Source organism: Scardinius erythrophthalmus, assembly GCF_964197995.2.
Source record: "Scardinius erythrophthalmus genome assembly, chromosome: 16".
In the NCBI taxonomy this organism is placed as follows: domain Eukaryota; kingdom Metazoa; phylum Chordata; class Actinopteri; order Cypriniformes; family Leuciscidae; genus Scardinius; species Scardinius erythrophthalmus.
The window spans coordinates 22,494,354-22,511,879 of record NC_138236.1 but is presented as its reverse complement, the minus strand read 5'-3'; the positions used below and the strand labels follow the sequence as shown (position 1 = coordinate 22,511,879).

Below are 17,526 nucleotides of genomic sequence, written 5' to 3'. Positions count from 1 at the left end.
ATGCAAAATGTTTAAACCCATTTTGCGCCATTCATTCATTTTTTTGTTTGAAAGTTGATTTGAAAGTGCTTGATAGCAGGGAATAAAATGTCAAAGATGTTAAAATCGATAGAAATACCACATATTTTTATGGTGCATCATTTCCGATTCAGGTTGTTGTTGTTGTTGTTGTTGTTTTGTGTGTGTCAATTTTTGCTTCAGTGATAAAGTTTAGTGAGACGTTTTGTATTATAAAGATAGTCAATTGTCGCCACCTACTGGCGCAACAATAAAACCTTGTTTTATACAGTCTATGGCTAGCTATAAATGGCTCTGGCTATAACCATAGGGCTATGACATACAATTTGTATGTTATATTGTTGCGCCAATAGGTGGCGGCAATTGACTGTCTTGTTTTGTTCATTGTGAATGAGTCATCATTAATTGATGATTATCATTTATGAATTGTTCATCATTAATTTAACTGATTTGTTCAAAAACACTAATCCATTCAGGAACAAAACTGTGTGTTGCTCGAAGACCTGCAAAGTGACTTTCTACAGCAGGTAAACAACTTCCATTGAAACTGTATCATCATGAGTTTCTTTTCAGAAATCCATGCACTTGGAAATATTGTGTGTAGTAGGCCTAAGGTATCTAAACAATAGCTTTCGAGTAAATCTTATGCAATTAATGACTTTCAGAAATCAATATATCTAATTTTTGTTAATATCTCTACTCCATCTAAATTTGTTTTGTGGGTCTGCTTTTGAGTGGGAAATATTCTTTACTTTGACACAAACTTGCTTTCATTTGAAACCATTGAATACAACTGTTGGTTTTGTAATTCTGAAAGTAAAATCATTGTACATTTATTTTTTGAATGTCCCTGTTCTTCTCTCTTTTGGCCTGAGATGTCTCAATTTCTGATTTTTAAAATGAAATTTAAAGTAGCCCATAAATCTGTGAAAAGTTTTACTTCACTCTACATTTCAAACAGAAAAGTGTTATTCTGTTTTTTTTTTTTTTTTTTTTTTTTTTTTTGTTATTAGGAAATTTTCATAGCAACTGGAGTGATTTAAAACCCTATTGTCTTCGTTTGCAAACAGCCCCTGAAATAAATTTTGAAATCCCTAAAAAAATATATTTTGCACATTTAAATAAAATAAATAAATAATAATAATATATATTTGTGATGCCCGTTTTTTAAAAATGTCTTGAAAACTTAATTCTTGAAATTCAATAAAATAAATAAATAAATGACTTCCATTGAGATGAACGGGAATGTTAACAGGTGGCATTATCCAAGTATTCTAGACTTGTCTAAATACAGCTATTAAAGGGTTAATTCACTCAAAAATACAAATCTGTCATTAGACCTTTTGCCCCTTTTGCAACCTTCATGCCCCTTCAAGACTTTCGTTCATCTTCCAACACGCGCTCATGAGAGAACCACGATGCATGCATGTTGTGTTGACGCAAGAGCAGACTTTGTTTCTTGAGATTATTATTTTGTAAGTGGTAAATTATGTTGCATTGGTAAACAAGGTAATTGTTTACCAATTGTAATTGTAATTGGTAAACAATGTTGCATTGGTAAACCAAACACTGGTTTCGCTTCATTAAATTATGGTTAAACCACATGAATTACTTTAATGATGTCTTTACCTTTCTGGGGCTTGAAAGTAGTTGCGTAGGCTGTCAATGGAGGGACAGAAAGCTCTCAGATTTCATTAAAAAAATCTGTGATCTGAAGATGAATGGATGTCTTACGGTTTTGAAATGACATGAGGGTGAGTAATTAATGACAGAATTTTCATTTTTGGGTGAACTATCCCTTTAAGTCTTCTTAAGTCATTAACTTGTAGGCCTGGTTTCACAGAAAGGGTTTAGATAAACCAGGATTAGGCCTTAGTTAAATTAGGGCATTTAAGTAACTTTTATAAACATGCCTTAGAAAAAAAACATTAGGCCTACTGGTGGTGTGCAACTTGAGACAAAACAATGGCACTGACATATTTTAAGATATGTCAGTAAAGTTGCTTTCAGTTAAAACAGCTCAAACATGCATTTTAGTCTGGGACTAAGTTTAAGCCTTGTCTGTAAAATTGGGGGAAATGTTTTCTGGTTTGAGTTTTAAACGAACCCCATTCAAATTAGGCTAATAAACAAGAATTTGATTCTTGATTGAAAATCCATTCTTGTTTTTTTTAGATCACTGTTATTGTTATGTATTATAAATGTAATTACATATAGCATATGCTTAGTGTAACATATGCATTACATAACTTGCATATGTAAAATGTATTTTGCAGTTTGTCTAGTAGCCTGCTATAGTAGATAGCTACAGTTTTATGTTTGTTAAATAAAAACAACAACAAAAAAAACCTATCGGTCACTCAGTCGCTTAAGTGCGCAGTTTCTCCAATATGTTATACAACTTAATGCAAATAAGTAAAGATACAAAATATGTGTTGGCAATAGAACGCATTTGGTATTTCAAGGATGGAATGGGCACGAAGTTTTCAGATGGTGGTTATTGTGTATTATATTAAATAAAATATCAAATATTGATAAATTCCAAAATATCGATAAATTCCAAAATATTCTTTCAAGTGAACGACGCAGGCTGGCTCACAATTCAATTACATCATTGCTCATCATTTCAAAGTCGGCCATCTCGGATTAGATTATTCAATATCATATTCTAGCACACACACACGTTAGATTTAATGATTATCGTTGCTTTGATCCGCTCTTTGATAGTGTAGATAAGAACAGCATCCGCTGGGGTGATAAATGTGCGTGTCTGTTTACATTTCTTTTTTCTCCTGTTATTGGTTGGTAAATTTAGCTCAAGTTGCAAGGATCAGCTCAGTAACAGAACATATGCAGCATGGTCATTCCTCTCCTCCGTCTCCCCTCTTCGGTGAACTTGGGTTGTGGCTATCTGGGTACACAATGTACGACCATGCTTTTGATGTAAAACAACTGCGCAAGAGACGGATAGAAACAGGGGGGCTGAGAGAAGAAGAAGGGGGGACGTGAGTACCGTGTGGTGTTGCACAATGTTCATCTTCATGGGTCCTTCGCTTCGCGCAATGGACACGCAACATCCCTCCATTTATCGTTTCAGTTCGTTGCGCACACTTGTAAATTAGCTGTTCTTTTGCTTGCGATACCTCCTCTTTGCAGCTCGGGTAAGTCATTTTTCATTTCGTGAAGCAATGTGGAAATGGTTGTTATTGTTTTCTTAAATCTCCGACTAGTTTTAGAGAACATTTTCGGAATGCACTACTCCCCGTTGCTTAATAAAAATGTAATTTGAAACGGGACCTTCATCTGTTAGGCCCTCGCGCATGAATAAGCAAAGACACTTTTTATCGTAAACATGCATACGCGCGTGCAGTGCCTATCGCTTACACATTTTGAGGTATTCAAATTAATAATGCTGTAATATCGATAAACAGATCGAGCCTCGAGATAGCTGATAATAGATTAGAAAGCTAAGTCGCTCTCTTCCTTTTGCCACTTTCCCGAGAACTTTATATCGATTATGTCCTCGCGCTGCTGGATCGTATTGACATTTCTGTTTTCATTTGACTGAAAAACCTGTTTCTTCAAATTACAGCGAGGGGAACAGTAACTTATGCGACCCCCTACTTATTATGTCCCATCAATCAAGTCGTGTTCGCACTGCATTGACATGCTGTGCTCGTCTTCTCAAGCGACGAACCAACTAAAACATAAACACCTAATTAATTGACCTTATCTCTGGTTCTTTTTCTTTAAATGTTCTAGTTTTCTGCTATATTTGGAGCACCAGGCTATATCTAGGTCACAGAGGGTCCTGTAGAATTGAAAAAGCTTTATTTCCTTTGTATTTTCAAATTTGGCAGATGGATTTACGGGCAAATCACGGTCAGTTCTCTGAGTTTGCCCAGGGACCCCTTAAATCTTGTCAGGGAGAAAAGCTTTGCCAAATGAAGGGCAGTGCTCAGTGATGTCATCTTGTTTGCAACTCTATTGCACTTCAGTTTGCTACTTTCACATTGCACAGATTAACAATATTTGACTAAATCTGCTTGACAAGCCAAACAGAGGAAGAGCTTTTCAGGTCTGCTTGCCTGACAAAGGCTGGTGTTAACCTGCGTATTGTTGTCTTAAAGTACATTAGAGGACAGAAGACCCCAATGGGTTGAACAGTATAAGAGAACAGTTTGTAATGACATAACATACACAAACTGAAACATAGTGAAACCTAATAATAACTTCCTCATTGCACTTGACAACTGAAGGGTTGGATTGAAAGTACATCAGGTAAAAATGAATTAAAGGGAGACTATAATGAAATGGAAATGAGAGGAGCAGAACGAAAGGAAAAATGCAAAGTTAATTGGAGATGACAAAAACAGTTATTTCTGGGAGATTTTCACTTGTTTGCAAAGATTTGTATCAGCAACACCAAAATAGAGTTTTAAGCAAGAGCATATGTTTTTGATTTACAGGGAAACAGTGCTCAGTGTGGCCTGCTTTGAAAAGATGCCTTAATGCCTTAAAGATAAATTGTAAAAGAGAGAGCAAATTATATATTGAAAGAAACAGTTATGAACAAAACCAGAAACAAGAGAGATGAAATAAAAGAAGGATAGATAACGTTGATGGAGTACATGAAAATGAATAATTATGGTAAATGTTGAAAAGTAGGCTTATGTCCCAGGGAGAGAAAGACCCTCAAACGTCCTTCTCACTTTGCTTCTGAACTGTGCTACTAATAGCCACTGAGCTCCCTCTTCTGCTCTCTAACACACACACATCATTGTACTTTGCTCTCTCTCCTCTCCTCGGGCCATTTTTCTTTTCAAGCGTTCCATTGGGATTGTTTTCTTAGCATCAAATCCTAAAGGAGGAGCTGAGAAGATTGCACTCAGGAAGTGAAATGTTGGATTTTGTCTTCTTAATGAGTATTGGCCAAGACTGAAACAACCTGCAAAGGGTGTTACTTTTACTAGCTAGAAATGGTCGCAATAGCACTTCACAATATGATTGAGAGATCAGTGTGGGACACGTTACCTTACAGTTAGACAAGGTTGTATGGGTGGTTTGAAGTTTTGATATTGCAAATGCTTTGACAGTCCAGTCAACAACCCACAGATCCTGGGCTTTATTAGCCTGTTCTTCCCTGGAACCTGGAGGTCAAGCCGCTGGATTTTATGGGTCCCCTGTGCAAGTTAACGCACTGAGGTCATTATGCGGAATCTTCCATAGAATGACCTCACTCTGTGTGGGAAAGCACCTGCCTTTCAGACGACTCAAAACAGAGTTTCGGACAGCTTTTCATAATTGCTGGGGATTTTTATGTGGGTATGTCCCGAAGGAACTTGTATATAGAATATTGAGATGTATCATGCTGGTCATGTACGTTATTGTGTAGGTTAAATGATCGGTATTGTGGATTCAGAGTTAATTTGAAAGTAGACTCTACCTGGCTAACCTACTAACATTTAATATAAAAGCTTCCTTTAGAGTTAAAATTTTTCATCTGACATGTTAATTCTTTATATTAAAGAACTAAACTGTGTTAGATAAAGCTATCTGGATTTTTTAAAAATGAATTCTTCATCTCATGCGTCATTACTCACTGAGCTGCCCTTCTGTTACACCAAATTTGGAAGTATTCTGAGCTGCTCTGACAGGGCAACAAATGGAGAAACCATAATACAACTGAAAATGTGCAGGTCTTAGGGGAGCAGAGAAATCATTGCATTTCTAAATCAACAAACTCTGTTGAATATAGTAACTAGACATTTCTCCCTTCTTCTTCTTCTTCTTCTTCTTCTTCTTCTTCTTCTTCTTCTTCTTCTTCTTCTTCAAAAAACAAAAACAAAACAGGTTTCCACTTCAGGCTTCAGTTGAAAAGTACCGTTCTGACATGTAGCGAGATTGAAAGTTTTTGACTCCAAGGCCCCATTGTCCACAATAATATTGAACGTTAAATTGCCGGATTCAGAAAGTTTTAGGAGCTGAATGTTCCTCAGTGTTTCCACAAATTTACATGAAAAAAAAAAAAAAAAAAACTTTTTTTTTCTACCCGGTAAAATATTTTAGAGCTTGGCATAACCACAAAAATGTATAATCATCATAAAAATATTATGGGGTTTTAAGATTTCGGTTTAGATGATTTTAATGTTTTGTCTTAATTCAAATACTTTTATTGTGTCATTTTGAGGCCCCCTTGAAAGTTTGCTGAGGCCCACTAGTGGGCCCTGACCCCACCATAATATACCATAAATCTGTCAACATTAAAAGATTTTCTGTCTGGAAGTGTTAACAGTTCAATAGATTAAAAATGTCCTTTAATTTAAGTTTGTACTAAATCATAGTTGAATGCCAAATTTGCAAATATTTATTATAAATATTTTACAACAAAAAGCAGAATGTTGCAACCATACATAGCTGAATACATCTACACATGCTTAACAGAATAATCTAAATTAATTCCTCTATATGTAAGCTTTTGTTGCTGATGTTTGATTGTTTTAGATCAGTAATCAGACCAATTCAATGTATGTTCTAGAGATATAGTATAGCATGTCACACTGCTGGATATCTACTTTCTAAAAGTATTTTATGTCCTACTCAAAAACAGATTCCATTAGCATCTGAATCGGCATGTTCAGAGCCAGCTGCACATACTTTAATAATCCATGCCTCTAAATTGAGCACTCAAGTATTTGAACTAGTCAGTCACAGTAATAGCTCAGGTAACTCGCTGGTGAATGTAAAGTTGCAGTCTTTTTGAGCTGGATATGTGTTTTGATCTGGGTAAATGTTGAAAAGTGTAGCATTTTCTGTTGTACAACATGTATATCTAATCTTCTTTGTGATCTATATATCTAAAATAACTTTGTGCTAGGTTTTCTGATGAAACATTTTGAATGTGTCATATTATGAGACACTGAGTAATCTGTGACCAATGTCTGTCTCTTTCTTGTTTTTATTTTATAGCCTCTTCCATGGTAACTGTACCTCATTACTCTCTCAAGTCAAGTGAGATGACAAGAGTATTAAATAAGACTGAAAAACATAACGTTATCTTTTCTCATAAGCTGAACATTAATTATCAACAAAACTTTGACATTAGTCAACATACTTTTCCTATAAACATATGTTTATGAGAGTTCAAATGGATAAGAAAAAGCAAAAGACAACACCTGCACCAAGCCTGGAGAAAGAAGAGAGGACAGAAGACAGGAAGAGGATGAGAAAAACCAAAGGGGCAGAACTAGAAGTTTCCTCAAAAAATACTAACAGTGAACTTGAGCACCAGCAGCAGACTAGGCCGGGGGAGTTAAGACATACAAAGTCCGACCAGTCAGACGGAAATGTAAGAATGAAAATAGGAGTTGGAGCAAAACGGACGAAGAAGCCTCCAAAGAGCCTCGAGAACTTCATATGTAGGCCCACAATTAGGATCTCTCAGAGGCTTGCACATGGAGATGGTCATAGTTCATGTGGAGGTGAAGTCTCCAGTTCTGAGATCAGAGTGGGCAAGCAGTCACATCGAGAGATTAAGAAAAAAGATAGCAACAATTCCATTTGTCCAAAAGGTTCCACAAGGATGAGTCTCCCACTTCCCACTTCATCCAAAAAAGGGGACTCTACACCAGACATTACGGCCTATAAAAAGGTAAGTCTTACTTTTATTTTCTTTATTTCTTTCATGCTTTAGTTCTAAAGTTCTTTAAAAAATATAGAGACAAATGCTTGTTACTATTTTTGGCTGCATCTTACCATTTTCAACCACCAGCAGTTTGACATCTTTTATCTATTTTTACATCCCCTCCATTTATAACATGCTTCTCTCTGTCTTTTTTTTTCTTCTTTTTTTTTTTTGCTCACTCAGATCTAATTTTCTCGCTCGTTCTTGCTTCTATTTGTCCCCTTCTCCCACATACTGAAAAATATCCATTTGGAAGTCTTCCATCTGTGATCTGTTATTCGTTTTTGTTGTTTCTTATGACCAGAAAACAGTTACTGGAAGGCCTGCAGCTAAATACCTTCCTCCCATTTGTTTTATTTTTGCTCAAGTGTTATGTACCATCTCCCTCTCTCTCATTCACCCAAATTCTTTTAAAATCCTCCGATCATAGTGCCATGGAATGTTTACATCAAAGTAGTAATACATAAAAATAATTTAAAAAACTTATTTACCATTAGTAATGGGTTATTATGAAATGGCATTGAAATTAAGTCAGAGACTGTCAAAGTCATTATGTAATGAAGCCTGTGTTTAAATGTATAGCTACTCCAGGCTGCCTTTGATTTAATTTTAATGGATATCATAGAGTGACCTGAAATACTGAATATCTTCAAATATTTCCTGATGAATTCTAGTCAGCACATATCCTCTCTTCCAACAGACACCATCAAAAAACACAAGGAAGACTGACTCAAAGTCATTATTCCCATCAGATGGACCTTCTTATGCAGTTCAGCCACAGACAGATAGCAAAGTACCACTTTCAGATAGGACAACCTTCTCTACCTTGTTAAAGCAGACGTATTCACCTCCAGCTGCCCCTTCTCCACCTCCCTCATTACAACAGAACTCCAGTCCACAAGACAGCACACAAGTTTTAAATGCTCAAAAAGAAAAGGGCAAGGATCTCCCAAGTGGAGAAGTAATGACCTCCTCCCTCAGTTCAGAAGGTTCAAAGGTTATGACTCTGAACGCTCAGACATCTCACCAGTCTTCTTTCAGTCTAGAAAATGACAGCACATCATTTCCAATATCATGTAGTGAGAATTCACTTAAGCAAACTCCAAAAAAGACTTCTAAAATCAGAGAAAGTAATGTTGACAAGCTTTTGAATGCAAATGAGAAAGAGGATGGAGTTACTACATATTCCAAGAACATGTGTAACACCATAACTAACAGTAGGAGTAAGGAAAATGGTTTATTGCATCAGACAAGTCCCTCTATCAAGACACCTCTGCTTCTTCCTACTTCAGATAAATCTGCTGCATCAGCAACTCCTGAGAACAGCACTTGTACGAAAGAATTACTGGACAGCAGAGAAAGAAACAAGAAGTATAATGAAAGTGAAATCATAGATGACACCAGAAAAATGACCATGGAACCTGCCCAAACTGTTGCTGTCCAGTCAAATGATGGCACAAGGATAGGGCATATCATTGACGAGAATAAGAAAAGAGATAGGCATAGTTCAAACCAAGAAGAAGATGTGCAGTGTTCTTCTCAAACTTCCAGCTGTACAGATTCTCAGTTTAACAGTTCTGTTCTAAGTGACGAGTCACCTTTACATCCCAAACAAAACACCATCTCACAGAAAAATCTAAAAGCTGTTCAGATGACAAAGGTGGCAAATAAAGGGGAGAAGATGGATCTTGTGAAAACTGCTAACGTTAGTTCCATTGCCTCTAAAATTATACCTCAAAAATCAAAACCTATAAAAGTTCCTTCCATGAAGTCCTCAAAGGCATTGTCATCACAGCAGGGTAAACCAAGACCAGTTGGCCGACCTCCTAAATCTAAACAACTGCAACATCCATCACCCAGATTAGAATCCTCATCCCTTGAGCCCCCTCCTAAGAAAAGGGGCCGTCCAAAAATCATCAGGTTGGACGAGTCTCCTCTGGGAATTAAGTCTCAGAAGTCTTCTACTAAGCTCCCCATACTTGAACACTCAAATGTCCCTGATCCAGGGGATGGACTGAAATTCCCAAAGCCAACACCCAAAACACAAGTTCATCCCAAATGTTCCTCCTCTGTCCAGACAAAGAAATCTAAATCACAGGACTCATCATCTGGGAAGAAGGGTGCTGATGGAAAACTTAAACCCTCCTTGTCCAAAGCTAGAGATGCTCAAATTCGCCGCAAACGAAATAGGTTAATAATGAAGACAATTATCAAAAATATCAATAAGATGAGAGTGAAGAAGAAGGATAAAGCACTCACACAGTTTCTTTCACGGCAAAGTCAAAGTTACACAGCTGATTTTGCTCAGAAGAAGAATGAAGGTGACGCTCATTGTTCAGTTTCAGATGGTACACATGCTTTATCCTCACTTCTTACATCTTTTGGGGCAAAACTTGGTCCTCAAATTAATGTCAGCAAACGTGGGACTATCTACATAGGAAAAAGGAGAGGTCGTAAACCTAAAACTCAAAGGGAAACTTCTGGCCAAGACTCTGGCCAAGCTCTGAGTCAAAAGTCTCAGCAAGTCTTGACAGAATCTTCAAATCAGTTGAACCCTTTATCCACCTCTGATGAACATAGCCATTCATTTAATGGCCAATCTGCTTTGTGCAACTCCCCCTATTCGTTTAAACATCTAGAGTCCCCTTCGCCCGCTATTAGTTCTTTCCGGAGAAAACCTCATCCTGGCAACCATGAATATGATCAACATTCTTCTCCAAAGGCAACCAGTTCCCAGAAGGTTAAAGCAGTGCCTGAAGAGAAATCTAAACCTCCCTCCTCTTCACAGTCAGAACTACACCCTTCGGCTACATCTCAGTTAGGCTCTGTAAGGATTCAAGACCACGGAACAACACACCTTGCACGATCAGTATTGATGGAGCAGGAAAGACTTAAATTCAAGTGCCATAGAAAAGGTCATAATTGTTTTAGCCATGATAAGACTAGGAGACATAAACACAAATGTAAGAGAAAGTATCTTCAACTCAGGGCCAAAAGGCAAGACCCATCATTTCTGGCAGAGGTTGAGGAGTTAGTGGTCAGACTTAGTGAGATTCATATTGTGCATCATATATCATCACGAGGGTGTGGGGATGAAGCGAAGTCTGGAAGGAAGAGTGGGAAAGGCAAAGCTCACGTTCTTCAGTGTCTGCCGCAAAACCTTCACCATCCGACTATGTTTCAAATCAACTTCAGTGGTTACTACTCACCTCAGTCAGACTTTTCCCGTGACTCTCTCCATTATGTTGGAATGACAGATTTGAAAAGGAACAACGGATGCCCCTCACAACCAGGTGAACATATTGTTACACATTGTCCGGTAGTGCACAAACTTGGCTTCCCTCTGTCAGGAGGTGGTTGTTACCACTCGCCCTACAAAATGCCACTCTCTACAACTTCATTTGGTTTTGGACTTTATAGTGGATACCCTCCATCTGCAACTATATACCCTTCGTCACCTTTTTTACCCTCTTTTGTGCACCCCTACTCCAAAAATCCAATTTTAAGCCCATCAAAGTTCCATAAAAGGAAGCACAAGTTTCTGAAACGTGACTCTGTACTTTGTAGCGGGAAGCCACAGGCGACGTACCCTAATGTAACATCTCATTCCTCTAGTGACTGGTTCAGTAGAAATAGCTGGCAAAGAAAAGACAACAGAGAGCAAGGTAGAGATAGAAGATTTGTGGATGATAGGCTTAGAGAAAGAGAAGGAACAGAGGGTTTACTTGGACAAAGTAAGCTTAGAAAAGACCATTTCAGAAGGGGTCTGTCCTCAAAATCTCCCTGCTCTTCCTCAACACCCTTAAAACAAACAGACAAACACAAAACTTCACCACTTTCATATATAGGACCTGCACACCTGAGACCGATATCAAAAGTTAGGTGGGCAGAGCATCAGCAGCAATGGAGGTGGAGAGAGAGCTTTCAGGTAGAGCAGAGGAACACGGGCTTAAACCAAGAAGCTGGGTCAGGGTACCTGGAGGACGATGATGAAGGGGATGAAGACATACCATCATCTCCCCCAGTAGACAGAACAACCTGCCATCATGCTTTCCTGAGGAACCCCAACCTTGCTAGCAGTGGGTACAGTCGAATGACAGGCCAAAGGAATACTGATGGAGATCAGTGTGCTTCAAGAAACTTAATGAGACCTGGAAGCTCAATGATGAAGGAGTCTTGCTCAGCTGGAGGCAAAAGAACATCAGGTAAGGTGGCATGAGATTATTTTATTTTTTTGTTTGCATGTAACAACTGTCACTGCTTGGGTGACATTTTATGGAAGACTATTCCATAATATATATAATCTAGCTTTTTTGGCATTGAAAAGTGCTTGTAGAAATAATTACAATCTTTGAACAGTGAAATAAGACTAATTTATTATAGGTTTAAAAGTATATGGTCTTATGAATCTCCCACCATTTTACTGGTGAGGTACCAAAATGGAGCTTAATTTTGTTCTGCGCTCAATTGACCCTTCGCAGGGAGCTTGATTGACAGGTGATCTGACAAATCCTACTTCGCCATCCGCCATTTTGTCCGCCAAAGCAGTCAGGAGAGTTAGTAGATTAACATGGGAGGATTTGAACTTGAAAAACAGTGTGTACTGATGTCTTTCCGCGGTTAAAACAACATTCCTTCTTATGTTTGTTCATGTTTATTTGAGGCTATAAATTAACTAGAAGGAAGAGATGATCGGTTCACGAGCAGCTTTAACTGATGCTCTACAGCGATCTGTCACGACACATTAAAGAGCCACAAAACTGTATTTATTGTTTAAATTTCTTTTAAAAAATGACCAAATTTGAAAGGTGAGACTTTGTTTAATATGTTTAATATCAAATGTAACCAAAAAGTAACCTGGTCTGTCCTGTCTGCTCCGCAATGTATTTTTCACTGGTGTGGCGTGAGAACGGCGTAGCTTGTCGGACATAGCGACATTAGCTAAGGGGGGGGGGGGGCGGGTCTTTGCGAACGGTCAATTGGCTACACAGATTTTCCTTGGCAGAGAATCTGTTTATAAATCCACTGAGAGATATATGTTCTTTTTTGTGTGTAAATATTGTTATGCATTAGCTGTACACATTATGTGGTATTCTGGCTTTGATGTTGCTATCATTATTTAGTTGTTTTGTGTTATTTTCTCTTGGATAGTTTTAGATGGAGATTGGTGAGGGAACCGCAAAATCCATATACATTTTTAATGCCTTTATAAATCTCATACTTTCATGTGACTGTGGCTAACTGTCCATAGTAGCACCAGTTGAAAACTTGATTTATTGCCAAGTTGAATAGAATTTTATTTTTGTTCATACCACGGATATTTGTATTATGACTCTCAAACCTGAAATCAAGAAATCCGAATCAGTCTTTTTATCTTCAAGTACACACCTTTAGAGGCAAAAGCAATGCATATTTTTCTAATTAGCATTGCTGAAAACATATGGTAAGAAATAAATGCCAGCATGCGAAGAACTTCTCACAGCAGGAAGATTGGGACATTTGGTGTAGCATAGTGTGTTCTGTCTGCTTGTCTTTGTGCATGCAGCTTTTACTGTTTATTAAGAATACCTGCCCATCAGGGGCACTTTCTCAGAGAAGGAGGCTGCCACTGCTGCAAAAAAAAATAAAAAAATAAAAAAAAATAGAATGAGAAAATAATTGCAGGTACAAACATAAACAATATTATGTAACATGAGATCAGATTGCAATAATTTTTCTAAAGCAACAATTTCCAACAGCCTTCAGAGTGTCAGGGTTATGAGTCTATATCTGTTTATTTTTATTGTGTTTTGGTTTCGTATTTCCCATTTTGCCTGTGTTCTTTGGTCATTAGTTTCTGATTAATCCTGCACCTGTTTCTGTTCTGGTTAATTAACTCTCCCTGTGTAATTAAGCACTCAGGCATGGTTTCACAGACAGGGCTTAGATTAAGCCAGGATTAGGCCTTAGTACAATTATGACGTTTAAGTAACTTTAATAAACATGCCTTAGAAAAAACATTACTGATGTGCATCTTGAGAAAACCCAAGTGCAAGTTTCTTTCAGTTAAAACAGCTCAAACATGCATTTTAGTCAGCATTTTAAGCCTTGTCTGTGAAACTGGGGGTTAGTTTCCTTAGTTCCGGTATTGTTGATGGTTTAATGTAGTTCCGTTTATTATTGCATATATTTCTCTGAATCTTCTGCATCGTGCGCATCATTACAGACACACGTGTGGCAGAATACCGGACCCAGATAAGATTTTTGTTTGCTGCCGGTTTTTTTTTTGGCTGCCCTCAACTAAAGATTTTTCTAGTCGACTAGTAGTTGTTCATTTAAGCCATTAGTCGACTAATCACGCATTTATATTAATAAACCATTAATCATAATAATGCGCCTTTAATTGCTTATATAAAATACATAGCCTAATCAGCACTTAAATGCACACATAAAGCTTGCCACAGCGCACCGGCAAATGTAATAATTTTTAATATGTCGTGAAAAAAACAGGAGGAGACTGTCTAATTATTTAAATAATTTATTGGTAATGTTTTCTGTGTTTTCAGCTGCAGAGATTAAGTCAACGATGCTGACTCGTCATCCCCGCAGTAATGGCCTATGTGCACGTTTCATACAGATTACATAATCTGAGAATATTTATTTTCCATTTGAATCTGTTCATTCAAATGTAGACATTTCAAGCTTTCTATAGATATATATCGCATGTCGGTGAGGCAAGTATACGCTGAGTTTCGGTTCATTTATGTGATGCGCTCAAGTTTACTGCGACCAAATCGACCTTTATATTACAAAAGCACAACGTTTTGTTGTTATTGTGAGTTTAAAAAAATAAAAGGTGACCCTTTACAGTTTGCATTACTCTTATCTGTATGACCAAAAATGAGTATTTTAAGTTAAATGCAAGTGATCGTTAGAGCGAGCGGACTTGTAAAGTTGCTACTACTTACATGTTTCAAGAGATAAGCCATATTTGAGGTTGAATGATTGATAGGTGAATGTTTGGATTTTCTGCCATTAACGATCTGTCCGTTACAGCCTGCGTGATTTCGCCACTTCCTGTGGAGTTATTTTTTTTCTGCGACTAACTGACTAATAAAATCTTAGTCGACCAAGCCTGTTCTAGTCGACTAACGGTTAGTCAACTATTGGGGGGCAGCCCTAGTTTTTTCCTCCTTTTTTTTGTTATGGACTTGCCTGCCGTCCAACTGCTTAACCTAGAGCAGAAGGAGCAAAAACCTGAGGACCGCACCAAGGACTTTTTTCGATCTGGCGTGCCTTCCACACTGTCCTGATCGCTCACTTTCTGTTTCATTATACCAGCCTCAAGTGATCCAAGGCACGCCTGCCTGGTGTTGGTCCTCAGGTGATTTCCCAGCATTTGTGGAGTGGGTGCTGGTGAACAACTGATCAGTGTTCTCGTGGAGTTAGAGGGCATGGAGAGGAGCCACGCCCACACTCCCGTTGCTGAGTGTGAGCTTCAGCTGGCCTCTACATTATATAATGAGGAATTGGAAAGGAATATTTCCCTTTGTCTCCTGTCTCCGTTGGTCCTGTCCAGCTCTGTCTCCAAAAATCCTGCCCATTTGCTCTGCCTATAATAGCCTGTTCCTCGGCCCCACCTCCGCTGTTTCCCTTCAATCCCTCAGTTCCTCCTTCTGAATCCACTCTACTGTGTGGATCTGCCTCCGGTCTTCCGGTCTCCGGCTCCGGATTTAGAAGAGGATCCCCTGGCTCTGTCTCCAGTCGCCATGCTCGTCACTCCACCTCAGCTTGTCTTCCGGGCCTTCAGCTGCGCTTCGTCCCTCCGGCTCCGTCAGGTTCTGCCTTCCCTCTGGCTACACCTTGGTCCTCAGTATGGCTGTCGCAGTGAAGGAATTTCCCTTGTGGTAATTTTGAGTGGCTCAATAGTGCAATGTACTATATTAACGCCATTTATTTATTTATTATTTTTATTTATTTATTTATATATAAATAAGTGTTACGATGTGGTTAGCTGGCACAAAAACAAGGACATATTCAGTAACCAATGTAACCGAAACTAAACCGTGTTTATTAAACAAAACGAACGCAAACAGAATATAATGTCAAAACAAGGGTCCACATAACAGAACATAAACCTGACAATAAGTTTGTTAGGCTATTGTTATATGTATAGCAGTTAGTTCTGATCCTCGTATCTGACTGGACAAGAGTCTTTTTGCCGATATTTCACCTGTATCATCGTCTCTGCGCATAGACAGGCTGTCAGTCAGTGCAGTTACATTGTTACGCCACTAGGTGGCGGCAAGGGACACTCTTTGAGTGAGTCATTAATCTGTCATTCAACGTACATGTTCAAAAACATTAATTTATTCAAAGATAGATGTAATGGAACAAGGTTTTAATTATTTTAACTTTGAGCTCCACTTTACAAGGCTCAGCTGACCAGCAATGCGTTACATGGGTAACACTGAAGCTGATGCTTCACTTAATAGAGCCCATGCATTGATTCAGTGCATTGACCAGCTGATGCCGCAGGCTCCACTTCAGTCCTTTGGCTTCACCTCGGACCCTAGTCGCTGTGGCTCTGCCCTTGATCTCCAGATCCATCAGTGCCCCCCGGTCTCATTGGCTCTTCGGCTTTGCTTGGGTCTCCACCTCCATCTACTCCTTCTCTGTCATCCCCCTGCTTAAACCTGCTAATTGTCCTCCATGGCTCCTCCCTCCTTTGCCATAGGGCCTTTGTCCTGGCTGTGGTCTGGGTCCTCGCTCTCCAGCCTAGCTCCTCCCACGGAACCCCTCCGTGAGACTCAAGACCTGTGTGGTGTGCAGGTGACTGCCCTGCTTGCCACACTGTCATTAACACTTCATCGCTATGATTTGTTAAAGGTAGGTTAGGCAATTTTCAGAGAGGCTAACAATAGTGAGCTAGCTTTGAAAGCATAAGATCCCATTCTCCCATCAGAGCATCCCCAAAACCATGCTTCCTCCAAAACACATGAACAGGTACAGCAGGGAGCAAAGAAAAGCGTCACGAGAGACCGCATTAAACTACCTCATGTCTCAAAGCACATATCATTACAATAGTAATGAACAAACAACTTAAAGAGCACTGACCTGTATCACCTGACTGCTGCAGATTCATTTTGGCGTTGATAGTGCTGCCATTGAAACCCATAAATTCGAGTCACAAACTGTTCAGAGTGTAATGTCATGGGTTTTCATCTCTTCACAATTACTGTAGTTATGCTGTGAATGCAACATAAGCTTGTTGTTTTTGGTTTAGGAGGAACTGTAAAAGGTGGCTGCTGTCTTGGTTGCGTGCTCGGTGACTGACAACTGTCTAAATCTGCATAGCATGAAACGCGCTGATGATGTGTGATGTCTGTGCGAGCAGGGTGCGCGAAGGTTTGGAAATACAAATGTTGAGAGGCAGGTAGGACATTGTATCGTTGCCCTTGAAATGATTCAACGAACATTTTAAGGTCCTACGCCTTCAACAGACAATATATATATATATGTATCTGGAACAAATCACCTAACCTGCCTTTAATTGCCCTTTCTATGTGGTAGTGCCCCGCCTATCATGTTCGCATCCAGTCTGTGAATCAAACTAATGTGTCAAACTCACTAATGACAAGGTTAACATCTCATTTACTTGGACATCTCCACTTTCAGTCACGACTGAATCAAAATGAACTTGAAATGATAATCTGTGAGTAACAAGTATTATGTTACTGATTGCTCGTTGATAATCCTTAAGTTTATATGCCTATTACACAGAAGTCATCAATGGAAAATGAATCTGGAACATGAACTAAAAACCCAAACCCAGATAGGGGGAT

At 38.7% G+C, this 17,526-nt stretch overlaps 1 protein-coding gene across 10 annotated transcripts in view; it reads left to right on the top strand.

Annotated features, from left to right (window-relative positions):
- The first annotated feature begins 2,656 nt into the window (after positions 1-2,656).
- Positions 2,657-17,526, top strand: part of LOC308704403 (histone-lysine N-methyltransferase ASH1L-like) — a 29,285-nt gene continuing 14,415 nt past the window's right edge. For all 10 annotated transcript variants that reach the window (XM_081388650.1, XM_081388649.1, XM_081388645.1 and 7 more), the window contains exons 1-3: positions 2,657-3,179; positions 6,988-7,669; positions 8,403-11,907. In XM_081388650.1, the coding sequence (XP_081244776.1) occupies positions 7,148-7,669; positions 8,403-11,907 (4,027 nt within the window). In that variant the 5' untranslated portion in view covers positions 2,657-3,179; positions 6,988-7,147. The remainder of the gene's footprint in view (positions 3,180-6,987; positions 7,670-8,402; positions 11,908-17,526) is intronic.